The sequence below is a fragment of the Spermophilus citellus genome (genome assembly GCF_964194105.1).
Source record: "Spermophilus citellus genome assembly, chromosome: 2".
Classification (NCBI taxonomy): Eukaryota; Metazoa; Chordata; class Mammalia; order Rodentia; family Sciuridae; genus Spermophilus; species Spermophilus citellus.
In genome coordinates, this window is record NC_138183.1 from 149237250 (window position 1) to 149255913 (window position 18664).

General features: G+C 46.3%; 1 protein-coding gene across 1 annotated transcript in view; it reads right to left on the reverse strand.

Moving 5' to 3' along the window:
- The window catches only part of GRIK4 (glutamate ionotropic receptor kainate type subunit 4), a 418526-nt gene that overhangs the window by 29381 nt on the left and 370481 nt on the right, over positions 1–18664 (reverse strand). Inside the window, exon 14 of the mRNA XM_081281772.1 lies at positions 7972–8085. Coding sequence (XP_081137898.1) covers positions 7972–8085 — 114 coding nt within the window. The remainder of the gene's footprint in view (positions 1–7971; positions 8086–18664) is intronic.

An 18664-nucleotide genomic window follows, 5' to 3' on the forward strand; every position in this document is an offset into this window, starting at 1 on the left:
GGGAGAGACCCAAAGGGCTGGTCACCGATAGACCATGATTCTGGTGTGTTCCAGTCCTTTGATAGCAATGTAGTAGTGGGGCTGCCCGTAGAGCTGAGAGGCACTAAACTCCTCTTACATGTTAAAAATTCCTTCTCTCCTTAAAACAAATTCTGTTAACCCACTGTTACCTTGCTCTATCTGTACTAGAGGAAATGGTATTGTGGTAAAAGTGCAATCACTTTCTCAGAGTCTGGACCAAAGCTATGGGCCCTAGAACTGGGTAAAGCAGGGCAGGTGGTGAATTAAAACACAGACTCTGGAGCCAGACTGCCCAGGACTGAATCCTTGCTCTGCCACTTCCAAGTTGTATGATGTTGGACAAGCTGCCTAACCTCCTGGTCTGTTCCCTCTTCTGTAACATGAGGGTAGTGATAAAACCTACCTGGGGTTGTTCTGAGGATGAAGTAAGTTACCATGTGGTGATGTGTACATGCGTGTCTGCTTCCCTTGTATCTAATGGCAGCTGGGAGTAACTTAGAAGGGGAAGAGGGTATGTGACCAAGGAGGGAACGTCCTTTTATACTCAGGCATTCCTCAATGAACAAAAATACTATCTCCTGCCCTAGGGTGACACTAAAAATCCTTGAGGGACAAATGTCATCTGGCTACAGTCATTTCCCATAATTCCTGGAGTTTATATGAGTTGTAAAACATGGATCATGGGGGTTCCTCTAGGGCTCTCTGGGGAAGCAGTTGGGGAAATTGCAGAATTTCTTCTGGAAGAATGGCTTTTAACAACCAACATTTAGAACTCTGTTCCATCTCAGCCTTCCCCCAAAAAACTCACCAGCACAGTGGGTCAGACCTGCGGCTGCTCTGTTGGATCTGTGTAAGGGCTATGTTGCCCAATTTCCTACACAAAAACTAATGATATCAACTCTCTTTCTTCCCTGTGCTCTGTCCCCTCCCCAGCATATCAATGACAGAGGGTTGTCACGTCTGTCATGTGATTTTTGATTTTAGTTCTAAATGGTAATTTATAGAGAGGTTTCCTGTTAGATAGTCAACTTCCAATAGTGGTCAATGGTCAACAAAATACTCTCTAGGGCTGAAGAGGGAAGAAAACAGTCTCTCCATGACTCTTGGGAGACGTGGAAGAGGGTAATTCTCAACCCACTGCAGGAACCCACAGACAGCCTCCCCAAAGGAGTTGGCAATGAATCGTCTTGTGTATTTCAGTTTAGCATGCACTCACCCTGGACTGCAAGAAGAGAAAGGAAAGCAAACAATTAATTCCTCTCCACCTATAACACCCAGATGGCTTGTTGCCTACATGACCCACAAGCTACCATATCCCAGTTTTCACTTTGCTGGTCGGGAATCTAATGTGAGGAGACCTATGTTCTCATCCTGGCACCAACCTTGACTTGCTGAGTGGTCCTTGGTAAGCCACTTGACATATTTGGGTGCCATTTTCTTCTTCCGTAAAATAGAGCGCCATGATCCCCATGAAGGGAGAATGTGAGGATTACTAAACTAACGCTGATAAGACACCTTGAGCTTCTTGAGAGAGAAGCACTTAATAAATAACCAATATTAAAATGATTATACATTCAGGGATCCATATTTCCATTAGACGGGCTATCGTGTTACTTAGCGTTAAGGAATAGAACACTATTCATTTTCTATTTCCTTATAACAGAGTATTAAGGAGTATTAGAAATGATTCACTGGTTTACTTAGCACTGTTCTCCATTTTCCTAGACAGTCTTTCTGAAATGAAACAGACCTTCTTGGAAAAACGAGTAATATATCCAGCAAATGCCGTAATTAATTTAATGTTGGCATTTATTTCTCTCTCACTTTTTAATCATTGTCTGATTTTTATTTTTTAACTTTCTTGAGAGAGAAAAGTCTAGCTGTAAGTTAAGAAGAGTAAGAACATTTTCCGTTGCTTAATCAAAGATAGAATAGGATGCTGGTATAGAGGGGAAATGGTCAGCTCATATTTTTTAGTGAATTTCCAATGCTCTGGCTGGACTGGGACCTGACATAGAATCATAGATAGTGTCCTCCAATAGGAAAGGACTTATTTTTTTTAAAGATCATCCAATGCATGTCCTTGACACTGAAAGAAAAGTACCTGTTAGCCATGGACCCACTTCCTGCACACAGGTAGCTGGAAACATCTGGGACGTAAGAGACAGAAAACCTGCTCGAGGGCCCCTGGCACGCCTGTGCTGCCTCTCCTCTTCCACTGCACTGGCTAGGCTCACGGAGCCTCAGACTCCTGTAAAATGGGAATCACACTATCTGCTTTGAAGCATTGCTGCAATAAACTAGAGTGTGTATGTGGAAATGTATCAAAAGTAACAGCCACTGGTCAACACAAAAATATCTTAGACGTACACAGGCTCCCTGAAGATGCCAAGACTAAATTATTCAGAAGAGATTGATCCGTTTGGGGGTTGTATGGCCCAAACGTTGACTCCCAGGGTGGTTCTGGCACATTCTAAGGATGCCTTGCTATGGCAGTCACGGCGTGCTTGAGGAATACAAACTTATTTTAATATTAGTCTGGGCAAAACATCATTAGGCAAATTGCTGCAGCAGGAGGGGGAAAAGACAGAAAACTGCATGATATACTCTGATGTCAAGTATAAATGTTTTTATTTTCCCATGCTCTTCTCCCTTCCATTCACACAGATATTTGAGAGCTCACAGTATGCAGCAACATCATAAAACCCTCGAAAGCAAAATGCCCTTGGAGTTATACGGCAAGACCAGATACTGAGCTTCTCAGTAAGAACTAAGCTCATTTGCCAGGGAAATAAAGACTCTTGAACTTTGTAGATCCTATCACTTGACTCCCATCCTTGGAGTCAACTGGGGGACACCCCAGATTCCAAAGGCTGAGCCATCTACATATGGCCTAGAAGCACACCTGGCCCCCACCAAGGACCCTGATACCTTCTCAGGTGGAGATTGTGCTGTACGCAGGGCATATAGGTGTTGCAATGCGCTCAGGTGGCAACTATGGCCAGGCTTGAGCAGAAGAGGGATCTGGCTGCCCGGAACCTCTGCCTCCCATCTCTTCTTATTGTCAAGACCATTGAGGGTAAAGACCAAAAAGAAAAAGATCATCTATTTAGGGCCTTCATCTTGCTTCCTAGAATACTGGCCCCACAGGATCCCCTAACAGAGACCCAGGTTGCTGGGGCTCAGTACTCTGCCCAACAGGAGCCAAGAGTAAAGGATGGAGCTTGGTGACCTCAGAGTCCCTAGATTCAGGAGCTGCCAGCCGTTTCTTCCTTCCTTTCATACCTATCCAGTAAACACTGAAGGTTTAGGATGATTACATTTTTCATATCAAAAATACAAAAATCTGTAGTCTGACAAGGGGTTACCTACACTTTGACGTTCATCCCACTGAGTTGACAGTTCAGGTTAGAGATTAGGAGACCTGAAGCGTGCTTGAGAACTACCTAGGAGGTGAGATGAGAGGTGAGGACAGGGCAGGATGATCTGGGGTACTGGACAGAGATGTCATTACTGGAGGGGGTTCAGAGTGGAACAGGAGGGACATGTTTGAGTACACTGAATGCAGTTTGTGATGCTATATTTTTGGCAGGGAGGAGCAGTCTGTGAGACCCAGGTGGATAGCTACAGTAATGAGTGAGAAATATACTCCTGGAATTGAGGGGCGAGGCTGGGGTGGGTCACAGATGAGTCGTGGGTGAGATTATCCAGGGGGAGGGAGACAGAAGAGAGAGAAGAGGAAGAAAAAGAAATACCCCATTTGATTCAAATGTATGATATGTCAAGATCATTGTACTGTCATGTGTAACTAATAAAAATAAAAATAAAAAAATTAAAAAATAAACAAAAAAATAAATAAATAGAAAATTATATAGGGGAAAAAAAGAAAAGAAAAAGGAATCAACCAAAATGATAAGGAGGCATGAGGGACTCCAGGAGAAAATGGTGACTTGGATGCTAAGAACAGAGAGTTTTTAAAAGCAGGACATATCAACAGGGACAAATACCAAACCCAGACTCCTCAGCTGGGCTGTCAAGTAGCAGGGCGTAGGTGGTAAAGGGAGCAAAACATTTTTCTTATTTTGGTCCTAGAGATGTCTCCTCAGAAAGAGAGATTATACCCTGATGTTGGAAAGAAGGAAAGTATCCCATAATCAACTCTTAAAGATCTATGTTCATGGAAAAGCCAAGATAACTTTAGATTTTTGGAAATTCACAAATTATTTCTGGTTATCTTTACATTCAGAGACACTTGCCATCACTTATGATTTGGGAGGCTTTGTCAATAATTCTTAACTAGGAATTACATTATGTAATAACATATGCAGGTAACGGGCCATGACATGGGACCCCATTAATATATAAAATGTTTATGCTTTTGTGCATCAGTTTTAAAATTAAGTAATTAAAACTAATTCTTCACAAGGCATTTCACTTTGAGTTAATGATTTCTACTTTTGCACGGGGGATTGATTGCCACCAGATGCTCACGTTTTGGTGACGACTGCTCATCAGTCAGGTGAGTTCATAGATAGAGAACTGAGAGAGAAATTCTATATTCTTAGAAATGATAAACAAAATTAAGCACATTTTTCATTCCAAGATAACCATCAATTAGAGAAAATTCACAAAATAATAAATACCCAGTACTTGGCTTTAATTCCCGTAGCACTATCACACTGGAGACGGCCTCTCCGTGTAGTTTTTGATCTAGGCTCTCAGGGTGGACTCCACCCATCTACACTTCAGCATTAGCGATTCTTGCGGAGACCTCTTTGGGTCAGATATAGCAAAGTTCATCTTGGACTCACTCTCACCAGGTATTCTCTGCTTTAGTAGATCCAGATCATTCTCTCTCGAGCTGACTTTTTGGTACTCTCTAAGCATAGTGCCTCACACACAGAATGTACTCGATAAATATTTGTTGAATAAATGCATAAACTGTCAGTTTTGTTCAGTGTAAGCTGTTCATTCCAGTGCTCATATTTTGCTCAGATTGGCCCTGTTATAAATCAAATCTGAGCAGCCATGTGGCATACTGGGGCCTCCAAGGGGAGGCCAGAGGAGGGAGGAATCCAGGCCAACTATACCAGAACCAATGGGAGATATGTCTATATTTATATCTATATCTATGTGTATATCATATCATATCATATCATATCTATCTATCTATCTATCTATCTACCTACCTACCTACCTGGCTCACATGTTGGGGGAGCTGCTAAGTCCAAAAGGTGAATATATCTGAATGGGCAGGATGTCTATGTTATTGCCTTGGGTCAGAATTTTTTTCTCCAGGAAACCTGAGTTCTTTGCCTTTCACTGCCTTCAACTTATGGGATGAGGCCACTCACAGTATTGAAGGTAACCTCCTTTACTTAAAGTCAGTTCACTGTCGACATTAATTACACTACAAAATACCTTCACAGCAATGCCTACTTGACACATAAAACTTAATATCCCAGGAACTAATACAGCCATAGGTCTGTGGTGGTAGGAAATAATTGGCCAACAATTCAACAGAGGATGATCAGAGGGTTGGTGACTTGGGGTATAGTTCTGGCCAGAGTTGATATTCAGGATAATGGTGTTCTGCAGAGAAGTGAAGCCAGTCGTTTCGAAGTGGTAGAAACACTCAGGGTCAGGTGTCTTTGGCTACCCGGCTCCTGGGCGGGGGGGGGTCTTTGGGTCACCAGGAGAGCTCTTTCCTCAGTGTTAATTAAGAAATCAAGGCCGGAGCCTACTTGCAGCTGCAGCAGGGTGGTCTTGAAAAAGGCTGTGCATCTCCATGTCTTTTGGATGTTCCCTCAGGGCCAAGTGTAGGGAGGAGGAACCTCAAACCAAGGTGCTGGTTGGAAAGTTGCAGGAGGAGTAATGACAGGAGCACTGTCCTGGAGCTGGGAGGCCTCACCCTAGCCTTGCCCTGGGTCAGCTGCAAGTGACACTCTGGCTCCCTTATCTGCGAGTCAGGGATTATGGTACCTGCCTCCCTCTTCAGAGAACGGCTCTGAGAACCAAATGAAGAAGGATGTGCAAAACATGAGGGTGGCAGGCTGGGGTCACAGAGAGAGCACGGGCTGGAGTCACTCTGTCCTTGGCTTTGTACCCTACCCTTTGCCTTATTAGCATGTGTCCTTGTCCTGGTGTTTAAACTAATCCCATCTCAGTTTTCTCATTTCTAAAATGAGAACAACACAACTGTGCACATTTCCTGGGACCATCAAAACGAAGTACCCAAACTGACTGGCTTAAAATAACAGAAATCTTTCACTTCAAAGTTCTAGAGGCCAGAAGGCCAAAGCCAAGGCATCATTAGAGCCAGGCTCCCCATGCAGGCTCTAGGGGAGGAATCTTCTGGTGGTTTCTGGCAACCCTGGGTGCTCCTTGGCTTATAGACACACCACTCCCATCTCTGTCTTTGAATTCTCCCCTATGTGTCTGTGTCCAAATTTTCCTCATCTTATAAGAACACCCTTCATTGGATTAGGGCCCATGGAAATCCAGTATGATCGTAACTTGATAACATTTGCAATGACTCTATTTCCAAATAAGGTCACATTCACAGGTCCTGGAGCTAAGACTTCACCATGCATTTCAAGGGGAGACAATTCAACCCATAACCACAACCCATGTCACAGGCACCTGGTAGACTCTTGGGGACATAGAAGGTACTCCACAAATGGGAACTATCATCAGTAAGAAAGACAAGAGGAGGACATTGGCTGGGAGGGATCCAAATGCACCTTACTGCACAAAAACAAACATCAATAACAGCCTGACTGTGAAATCTTTGCCTTTCTTTCTGTCTTAGCCTGTGGAGTTTGAGATTTCAGTGGCAACACTTCTTCCAGATGATCTGGTCATCTTTCCCAGGTCAGGTGGTAGCCATGAAGGACACTGAGGCCCAGCACAGAACATCACTCAACTGAACAGTGGGCCTGTTGCATGGGCTCCATGACAGGAGATGACCCTCCTAGAGAAACCTGGGAACAGCTCCTGATGCCTCAACAGCTGTAGCGATGGGATCCACTGGGGGTGCAAACATCCTCTTTCTCTAGGGCTGGGGTCACTTCAGCAGGCATGCAGTCCTTTCCTGTTGGGCAGCCTCTTGGTGCCAGGCTATGTTCAGAAATATGCATAGAAACTGAAGTATGCACACCAAAACTGACTAGAGAGCTGGGGAAATCCATGTAGCCACACACTTGGAGCCAGTGTGGATGAAAAGAGGAGAGAAAGGCTCTTCTGGTCCAGTTTGGTAAACTAGATAAAGACAGCTATTTGCTGGGAGCACAACAATTGCCCACTTGATAGAAATGACCCAGCCAGTCATGATGGATATCAGGGATCATGTCCATCCTTGGCCACTTATTGGTGTGTTCTCACACACTCATTTTGATGCTCACTCTAGCTAACCTAGCCAGAGAAATCTTTCTGTGTGTGCATGGGGGAGGGGGTATGGTGCAGAAGACAAGGTAAAAATGACATTAGATATTTGCTCTTTATGCATCAATATGAATAATCAGAAGAGGAAGAAGTCTGTATTCCCTAACCAGACACAATGCTCAGAATGAACACAAGTGGATCTGGGAATCGAAGGAATCTTTGAGAAGGTTGGGGTGACTTATCTAGGCTTCAGGCCCTGCCCCCGGGAGAAAGAAGTGTAACTGACAGAGATAGTCACCGACAGACTATGCACCAAGTGCTACCAGATTACTCTCTTGGTCATCCCTATTCATGAGCCATTTTTACTGGAAAGCTCACAAGTGTGACTTTTCCATCCCTCCTGGTTGCAAGTTCTCACAGCTGATGGAGGAAAAAATAGCCCAGCACATTTGCATTTAAGTCTCAAAATCTAAATATTTCCGTGAGTCACTCATTATTACCATATAACTCAGTGTTTGCATGCAAATAACTTTAATGACATAAATGCTTATAAAATAAGTCTCTTACCATATGAACTCGGTAAAGAATGCTAATTCCCAGCGTCATGAATGGCTTAGAGAAATCAATCACCTTCTCACGTTCGGCTGTGATGGTGAGGCCTGCCACAGCCAGATCTGCTTTCTGAAAGGAACAGAGAGATCCCATCAGCGGGGTAGCCACGTGAGGTGAGGTGGGGCATGGGGACTTGTGACTAGAGGCTGTCCCCGAGGAGAGGTTACTCAGTCTGGCTTCCTGGCTTGGGGAGAAGCCAGCATAGCCCAGATCTGAACAATCACCCTGGAAAGGACAGGATGTTGAAGCCGTGGCTTGTGTCCATTCCTGGTTAGAGCCCTCTAAACACACAGGTGATTTAGAAGCAGGAGGATCACTGCTAGATTGTTCTGCCCTGAGGAGGGGCTCAGGAGGGGAGAACTGGCAGATAGGCTCTGGAGTTCTCCACACTGAATAATTTTTATTCCCCTTATTCACTTGTCCAGTCAACACAACTTCACGGAGTGCTTTTGGCAGGTGAGATACTTCAACAGGGAGAGTCACAGTGAGAGGTAAAAATGCCAGGAACACAGGCATCTGAAACAGTCTAATGCAACCCCACTCATTTCACAGAAAAAAAGGGATGTCAACATATTGGGCGCGGGGCCCAAAGTCACAAAGCCCACCCTTTCCAGAGATGGGGCTGATTCAGGCCTCCTGATCACTGACCAATTACATTGTTGTCCAGATGGAAATTCAGGTGTCACTGGCAGGACCAAAAGAAGAGTCTCTGGTCTTTTTGATGCAAAAGAACCAAAATCTGTCCTGAAGAGCTTTCCCTTCCTTTTTCTTTGCCTCCTAATTGCACCTCGAGTGTTCATTTCTGATGGGATCTGGCCCCCACTGGGAAAGGAGATGCTGTAGGTTTCCTTTCCATCCCGTTGAAAGCAAGCTCATTCCCTATTGGTCTGTTCTTGGATACCTGGACTGAGCTAGCACTCAGTTCTAGTCCAGGTCTGCCCTAACTAACCACTCAACCAACCAAGGCTAGTTTCTTTGTTTCTCCAGGCTTCCTTAACCTCATTCACAAACGATGAAATGTTAAAAGTGCTAGACCTGTCCCAACATTTCTCCAGCATGGTTCTCAAAATGCAGTCAGTCCACGGGGCCACCTGCATCAGAATCACCTAGTGAGCCAATCAATGTGAATTCCAGAGTCTTTTTCACACCCTGGATCTGACTCTATTGGGAAATTATAGGACTCGTATTAACAAGTTGCTCAGGTGACTTATACTGATATTTAAGAAGCATGTTTATAAACCTAGGCACTATCTTTCAGACAAGCCTCTGGCAATTTACATTTCAGTTTTTTGATCAGTTCATGCAAAAGATGAACAAAGAAATGAGGAAAAGTAAAATGTCAAACAATCTACAAAAAAAGCCAATCAGTTCTGAATGAGCCCACATGAACACACACACACACACACACACACACACACACACACACACACACGATCCTTGCTTACCCATTGCAAAAAATGTAGAAAGGGAATAGCTCCCAAGGGAATTGCGATGTATGCCCAGGAAGGATAAATCCATGGGTGAAGGTCAGTTTCTTCTACATCTAAACACCCGTCCTCCACCCTCACACATGTTCCAAACCCTGACCCAGCAAAGGTTAACAAACTTCTAAAGTCAAGGCATCCTTAAAAGAAACTAGAGTGCAGATGAAAGAGATCTTTAATAAAGAATGGAAACTGAGTGACTCATTCTGTATTTCTCCAAGAGAATGTTGATTACTGCTATCAAATGAATCAACCCTTGGATTAGAGAGTGGAGTTTGATTAGAAGATTGCTAGTGCCTTCATCTGGGGGACTCTTTAGAGGGCTTCTTGGGTCTTTCAGAACCTCAGCCTCTCCATGACTGTGGCCCTGACAAATGTAGTTTGTGACATGGGCACAGAGCAGCAGAAACCAACTAGGAAGGCCAGCAGGTGCGGCATCCGTCCAAGCGGTCAGATTTGCTGGAAACTGACAGCCCCACCCTGCCAGAAATGGGGGAGGTAACAAGTTCAAAGCTTTGGACTAAAGAACAGATTAAGGAAACTAAAACTGCTAAAATGGACAAAGGGTAATCATAGCACCCAGTCTTTTCTCTGGTTATTTTTCTTAAATTAAAATCAATTAGCCAAAGTAAACAATTCTGTCCTCAAATTTCTTTTTCCCACATTTAGCTTTCCTCCAAAAAGGGCAAACTTTGGATTAAAAGCTGGAAACCATTTCACAAGTTTACAGAAGTTGGCCAACAATGACATTATGCTAAACAATTCCATATGTCCATATGGGGAGGAAGCTGGAAATGGAGCACATCCCACTGCCAGACCTCTTCCTAAATACATGCAGAATGACCGCGTATCCAGCAGAGCCTGTGCCCCAAGCCCGAGAGGGCTTTTCATTCTAGTCACAAACAGACACTTCCCCAAACTGGGCCAAGCAGAGAAACCACTTCCTGCCCACATTGTTGACTCGGGCTCCAGCCCCACTTCTCTTTTCTTTGTCCCAGTTCAGGGTAAGTTGGGGACAGAGAAGGCATGGAAGGAGGAGAGAAAGGGCAGCAGCAAGCTACAAGAAGCCATGGAGGTTTGGTGATGCTTGTTTCTTATATTTAACTGACTCGCTATGGAACGGTAGTGATGTAGCTTGGCTTCGGTGCACCCCAGGGTATCAGACCAATCACACGGGACCAGATTATTCCAAGAGGCGTGAATTCGTTTATTTTCACCTTAGTTAAAAAGACATTATACTATAAAGCAGCCTTCAGATGAGGAGATAATGTGCCATGAAACCAAACTAACAAGGAAGGGGCTGGGGTGTGAGAATGCCAGGAACCGCTGAGTGGAGGCGGAGGGCAGGGTGGTCACAAGGGCAGCGCATCCAAGGCCTTCTGCTCCTCCGGCCTCTCCTGTGCTGGGGTTGGGGGGCTTGACCTCTAGTGGAAAGAGCAGTGGACAGGACAGACAAGTGGCTCTTGTCTCCATTGGGTTCCAACCTCATTGTGACCTTGGGCAAGTTATTCTTCTGTCTGGAATAGTCTCCTCAACTGTAAAATGAAAGGGTTCAACTAGAGAGCTCACCAGCTCTTGTCCAGCTATAAAGCCCTGTGCTTGGTCTTCCCAGCTGGAGGAAGTATGGCTTGGTTTAATCAGGCGGTCAGGTCAGCAGAATCGAATGGTGGGGAACAGATGAGGGGGCCGAACTTGGGGAGAGGAGCAGCGGACCCAAGGCAGAGATGTTTTATTTTAGAGGTGTTTCATTTTATTTATTTAGGGACATTTTACTTTATTTATTTTAGGATTCTGTTTTTATGGGAGGAAATCTGGAAAGATCGGGAAGGTGCAAACTATCTGGGACGCCCAGGCCTGAAAACGGAATCTCAGGGGACTGTGAAATCAGAAGAGACCAGGACAGCCCGAGCCAGAGAGCTAGCGTCCGTCAGAAGCAGAGAAGGACCAGAGCAGGGCAGTGGCCGAGGGCTCTCCACGTGTCACAGGCCCTGGTCATGACTTGGGTGTGCACACATGCACAGGGGCATGTCCAGACATTGACTGAGCACGAGAGGCCTCTCTCCTCTCCTCATTTTTGATTGAGAGTGTTCCTGGAAGAGCTTTGTATGCTGCCTCTGAGCCAGCCCCATTTTTATCTCCTGGATGTCTGTGGCGTTGATAAGAGAAGGGCAGGCCTAGGCCACTTCCAAAACACACGCTCCCTTGCCTCATGGGGTTCAATGGAGGTCACACAACCACTATCATTGCTATCACAGCCCCAAGACTTCTCCCGGGACTGTGACCTAGTTGGGGGAAGGCGGGGGCTGTCTTCACTGCAGGGCCCTGGTCTTTGTCACTTCAGCCTGCTGCTCCCACCTGGGCTTCCCAGAGAACAAGTCAGAGGTGTTCTGATGGCAGCAGCAGATCCCGGGCCATCTGAAGCAGACGAAGCCTGCCCTCTCATCCTTGCTTCTTTATTTAGACAGCTGCTGCCCCCTTTTGGGCAAAATCCTCTCCCTGGTGCCTGGAAGGGTCTCCTCCCTCACACCCACATGGAGGAGGCAATGGGCAGGAGGCTGCCTTTGCCACTCACATGTCTGTGAGCAACAGCCTCTGCATTCTCAGGGACTCATCTTTTTCAGCTGTAAAATGGGTGCAGTGCCTGCCTATTGATATGATGTGAGGGTCAACAGAGACGATGGGGGTGGAAGAGCCTTAGAGGCTGTAGAAATTGCAGAGTGCTACCACAGAGGATGAGCATGGGACCGACTCATTTGGACTCTGTCACTTACTAGATGTGTCTTTCAGCCTCTATCCACGCATCTATAAAGTGGGATAATAATAGTCCCCAACCCTAGAGCTTCACAGGGACAGTGCCTGTGAGTGCTGACGGACCTGGTTCCAAAAGTATTTGCTGCAGGATGGCAATGGCGATAGGGCGTTGGTGCACTGGACAATGATGGTTATCTCGACAAGGGCCTCTGGGGAGATCTTAGCCCATGAGGAGTTGTAGGTGTGTCTGGAGGTGGGCAAGCTTGTTCTCTGTGCAATGCTGATTGTGCACCAGTACCCACTCCCCCACCATCACTCAATCTTTGGTAGTGTTTTTGCTTTTTGCAGTAGAGGGGATTGAACCCAGGAGTTCTCTACCACTGAGCTACAGCCCTAGTCCTCTCCATTTTCAGATAGGGTCTTGCTAAGTTGCCCAGGCTGGCCAGAAACTTGCCATCCTCTTGCCTCAGCCTCCTGAGTAGCTGGGGCTACAGGTGTGCCCCCACCACGTCCAGCCCTCTGTTGTTGTTTCCCAGGTGCCCTGGAGCATGCACACAGCTGTGTCAACACAGTGCGCTTCCTGTGGTATTGTATGGTTTTAAAGACCCACATGAAGACCTTCCTGGGCCTCACACCGCCCCATGCTTTGGAAATTTCTAGGGAAAAAAATAAAGTCCAGCTTGAAAACACGGTCTTTCTCTACAGCCTATTCCTCGCTATATGGCTCTCTTCTGGGAGAGTGGATTAAATGGCTTGCTCAAGCTCTTCATGATTCTGTCCCAGACACACTGTGCCCTCTCAGATTAGCTTTTAGATCTTTCCTCTCACTATATTTTTTACTGCCCCCTCTCTCTTGCCTCCAGCCTCTGCCCTGGCCACCCCATCCGGCCAGCAGCTTTCGACTCCTTTACAAGCCATGGCATCCACAGGCCCTGTTTCCGCTGCTGCTCGGGCCCCATGGAGCCTCCCACTCTCTGCTGTCATTTAGTTAACTCTGTAATTGTGTTACTTAACTCTGGAAAGCTTCAGGAGGTTACAGTTGGAATGAGAAAACGCTACACAGAATAAGGTTGTACTGAGCACTCCTGGAAGCCTGCATTCCAAGGTAATTGCCTCTGGAGAGCCCCTGTATACTGAAAGAACTTACAGAATCCCAAGCAAGGCCCGGCCCAGGGCTGTGAAAACAGGGCTGGCATTATCCGCAGACAGGAAGGAGCTTTGAGTCCAGCAAGCATGGCTTTCCTGGGAGGGAGAAGGCGCATTGGGCTCTGGTGGAGCATTTGGAGTGAGGGTGATAGGGAATTGTTGAACTGATGGGAACCTCCAGGAAGCATCGTGTCATGGAGTCTGCTCTCGCATGTGGGATCTCTATATTGGCAGTGGCTGCCTGAAGGGCCCACTGCCCACTCTTTGCTACCCCTCATATTTATCTACAGTTCTATTTTCTTCATGTGAAAATCCAACCATCAACTCCACCGACCCATCAAGGTCCATTTAGAGTTTGCCTTCTCCAAAAAAGGTTTCCCTATCATCTTCCCAGGAACGAGCCCTGCCACTTCTTGGTGGCTAGAGGGGATAAGCCGTGGCCTGTACCACCCCTGTGGCATGAGGTGTCAACTGCCTTGTGTTAGAACAGGGGATCTAGGCTCATTCTCCAACTCTGCCACTTACAAGTTGTATGACCTTAACTTCTCTGTGCCTCAGTTTCTTCCCCAATAAAGTGGGGACAATATTCCTATCCTCATGAAGCCTCAATGGGAATTAAATACAAAGTCTAAGCTCAGCACAGAATAACTCTCAACAAATATTAGCTCTTACAATTATTGCTATTGTTGACATCTGGTGCATATTTTATCTCCCCATTAGAGTATACATTTCTTTTTAATTATTATTTGTTTTTTAGTTGTCGATGGGCACCATATCTTTATTTTTAGGTAGTCCTGAGGATTGAACCCAGTGACTCACACATGCAAGGCAAGTGCTCTACCACTGAGCTACAGCCTCCACCCAATTTTCTTGAAGCATGGACTGAGTCTTTTAAAAACTCAACACAAAGAGCTGAGGCCCAGAGAAGTTGGTAACTTGCTCAAGTGCACACAGCTAGGATGTGGAGAAAGATGACTTCAGACCCAAAGGAACAGACTGGGCCCTTTACTCTCTTATTGCTGCACTAATCAAGGTGACGTTCCCCAAGTGAGCTCACAATAAGTCCCTAAGGAACAAACGCCATAGAATAAGGAGTGAAACCCCCTAAACAAAGCCTGCTCTGAGCCCCATCTTGCTGGCTGCAGAAACAGGCCCATGTCTGACAAGTGGCTGCATGGTATGCAGGGGGCATTTCTGTCAGGAAGCTGGAATGGTAGAAGCAAATTCTTGTCACTTTCAGGACATGGTCAGCACCAAGTCCTCCCTCATCCTCCAGTCTAAGGGAGACGTGAAGCCCTGGATTTCCCACTAGGGTGCGCCCTTCTCCCCTTGCCCTGTCCACAGCTCAGTTCCCTCTAATACCTTGGACAGCGCCAGGCAGGCTGCCCAAAGCCCCACACTCCTGCACTCTGGTGAAAGGTGGCTGTCAGCAGAGGGGTGTTAATTACACTCTAGGAAGAAAGGGAGATGACAGCCTCAGCCTGAGCCAGAGGCCAGCAGAAGGACCACCTTCCACGGAGCTGCTTCCAACTTCTCCCCAGCCCTGTTCCTTTTTTGCTGCCCAGTTGAGCAGATGCATCGCAGCTCATTTGAAATTAGATGATCTGCTCACTTCTTGTCTTTTGATCGATTTATCTGCTGTGAGCCTGTCTCTCTTCCCTTCCCGCCCCTACCTATAAAGGTAGTCAGGGAGCTTGGTGTGACTCATGGGGGTCACTGAGCTGTGAGGCAGTGGGATCTGCAGGAGCTGGGGAAGCTCACTCCCACTCCTGGCTCCTCGTGCATTGGCAGGAGCCGTCATGTAGACTTCATAATAACATGCCTCGGGAGTGTGCACATCTGCCCTCCTGCCACATGAGTCAGCCTGTCTGCCCACTTTATCCACCGTGGGTGGGGCCAAGGAGAAACTCATAGGGTCACACAGGGCCTGAAAAAATGTTTGATGTCCTTGTCTACAGGGAGAGAGGATGACGGCCCCACCACTCTCCCTGCTTTCAGAACCAGGATATGGGGACAAGGATAAGAGAATAGCAAATGGCATGCATTTCGTCACCTGTGCCAACACACACATGCACACCACACAGTTAACCCAGCCTGCACCCCCGCAAACTCCCAAAGAAGGCCTACTTCCTGTGCAGAGCAGGGCCCAATCAGAGTCTCTGCAACCACTGTGAGCTCAGGTTTGTAGGATTTATCCATGCTCCCTGGGCTGAGCCTCTCCTTGGTGATGCTCCAGGAGGCAGAGGCACAGAGGAGCATTAGCATTCTTGGGGAAGTGGCAATGTCATTCATAGGTCCACGTGCACCCTGGTGCTATTTCTTGAGGTGACAGACTATTCTCAGGGTTGGATGAATTTCTTTAAAGTTAAATTAACATCCCCATCAAATATTTAGTTGGCTCAGCACAAGGCTATGTTATTGGCCTGTGAGGGCAGATTTTAGTCAAGATTCACAGCTAAGGACAGAAGGAGTTGGCAAGTCATTCACGGGTAAAGTTGTGGGGCACAGAGGTCCACGCTGGGTCAGGAGACCAAGCAGACATTGTTCATCTTTGATCTCTTGCCACAGGCATTCACTGACCCTCTAGCCCTGTGGGGTCAGAGAGATGCCCATTTAAATCCCAGATCTGCTATTCATCTGCTGAGCACACTGCGTGAAACCTGAGTTTCAGTCTCTTTGTCTCTAAAATGGATCAAATAACGTCTACTTCTTGTCACCAGTGGGAAGGTTTCCTCCCAGGACCTGTGCGAACAGCTCAGGTGTTAAATCCCCACTTTCCTTGCAGCCAGGGGGCGCTTTTGAAAAGCTAAAGCAGAACAAGTCATCTCCTCTACATCACTGTCTATTATGGTTTGGATGTGAGGTGTCCCCCAAAAGCTCAGGTATGACAATGCAAGAAGGTTTAGAGGAAAAATGAGTGGGTTATGAGAGTCTTAACATAATCTGTGAATTAATCCCCTGATGGACTGAGGCCTGAGAAACCATGAGCCCCCAAATAAACTTTCCCCCTTTACAGTTGTTCTATCAGGTCTTTTAGTCACAGCTGCGTAAAAGCTGACTAAAACGCTGTCTTCATCTCTTTCATGCCATGATGCCTCTGGCGATCCAATGACATCCGGGTGAAGCCTCTTCATTAAAAATGTTTTTAAATGATTACAGAGAAATATGGTTATCAAAATATTTTATAGTCTTTGTGATATGGTGACCTGTGCATTTTTATGTCACAAGAACTTTTAGAGGTGGTTTTTATAGCAACACTATAATGCTATCAGTGACAAAGTCAAAGATATGGCTGATGCTATGAAGGTTTATAGCTAACGACCATCATTTGAAAGAAATAATATGTTTGTTTGAATTTAGAAAAAATAGAGATGTCAAATTTTCCCTTCTAAATTTATGGACTTTCTTACTGCTATCCTCAGATCTTTGCAGGGGTAGGCTGTGGACCCAGGAAAACGATCCATAGATACTTTTATCAATACCTAGTTTATTGGTGATAAAATCCTAACTCTTCACCTTGGACTTGCATTACCTGATCCAGCAGCATCCTGTGGCTATGCTAGCTGGCCACACTGACTTTTGTCCTGCCTAAATCCACTTTCCCCTGAGGATATTTGCATCTGCTCTTTCCTTTCCAAAAATGCTCTGTCCTAGCTGCAGTCCCGCTCTGCCTCCCATCTGTTTTATCCACCAGATCTCTCCTGAGTCTACAGCAATGCCTGGCACATGGTAGGCATTAAATAAATATTTGTTGAACTAGAAAAATCAAACGAATGAATGGATGAATCCAACAAAGAGAAGCTCAATTAATGTGATTCTGTCACCTTGGCTCTCAACTCAGGGAACAACTTTAGAGTAGTGTTTTGAGTAGGAGCACACACAGGAGGGCCAGCTCAGCTACTTATCAGCCATGTGGCCACAGGAAAATTACTTAACTTCTCTGTTCCTTGGTTTCCTCATCTGGAAAATGGGGGTAAGTGATACTATATATGTCATAAACATGTTGTAAAGGTTAAGTGAATGGGTACATGAACAGCACTTAGGACAGTGCCTGGAACACAAGAAACACTAGAGGAGTGTCATCTAGTACAGTTTGATTGCAACTTTGAAAAAGTTGTTGTTGTAGAAAATTCAATGTAGGTTTTGAAGAGATTGCAAAAAAGTCACATGGTTGGACAATCAATATGTTTTGTATATGTCACACAGAGTTGACGTAGTTGGGATGTGAAACAGAACCAAGAGTGGGCTTGGCATTTTCCACACCTGCTATGAAGCCCCAGGAGGCTCAGGCTGGGCTGGCTTCCTCACCATACTACCACCAGGCCACTGTTGTCACACCTGAGCTTTTGAAGGTGACCACCAACTTACACATCACATAAAGAAAGGAAACAGAATCCTGTCTGAGGTTTCATGGTGATATGCTCATTTGTAATCCAAATGCCCCCTTTACTGATGCAAACTTCAGCTGCCTGGTGATGGGGTCAGACGCACTGAATTTCAATCCTGAGTCCACCCTCTTCTACTCGTCTCCCCTCTCCACCAGCCACCAAAAATGCTGGCTATGTTCTGGAAGCAGCATGGGACAGAACACTGAGCAAGCTCACTGGCCCACGTGGAGTTCAAACTTGCAGCCCTGTCTTCATGCAGGGGCTTGCACTGAGCTGGCCTGGCCAGCCCTCCACCTGTCAAAGGTGATGGTTTCTGGGCCTGTTAAGGACCTGCATAAAGCAAGCTCAGGCAGCCGTTTGGGGCTGCTGCAGGCATCTGGTGGCACCACCAGCTCACCATGCTATCTTTCATTTTCCTTCTCACTTGTCAGCCCTGTAATTAGAAATGGTGTGATTCACAGGCCTGTTATCAGGACTGTTTATGTCGGGTGAAATAAAGTAGCACCAATTGCTGGGAGCATTGCTAACAGCCATAGAGAACCTCCAGAAGCCTCCCCCGGGCCCCCTCTTTTCTCTCAGCCAACAAGAAGCCCCCTCCAACTTCTTCCCCACTCCAGCTCTGCCCCAGAGACCAGCCCCTGAGCTGTCCAGCCGCACCAGGAGGCAAGCAATGATCTGACCAATTAGAGCACCGAGTGGGTAGCATCTAGCCCGTTTCTCATTTCTTATTCATACGCGTGCAAGCTCAAACACTGCGAAGGGCAGCGGGGCATTTTCCCAGGGATCCCTGCAGTCTTGTGAGAAAGAGAGCAAGAGACATTGTGGGAAACCTTCAGAGAGATGCTGTGCCTGTTGACATGGCTCACGTGCCCGTCAGTA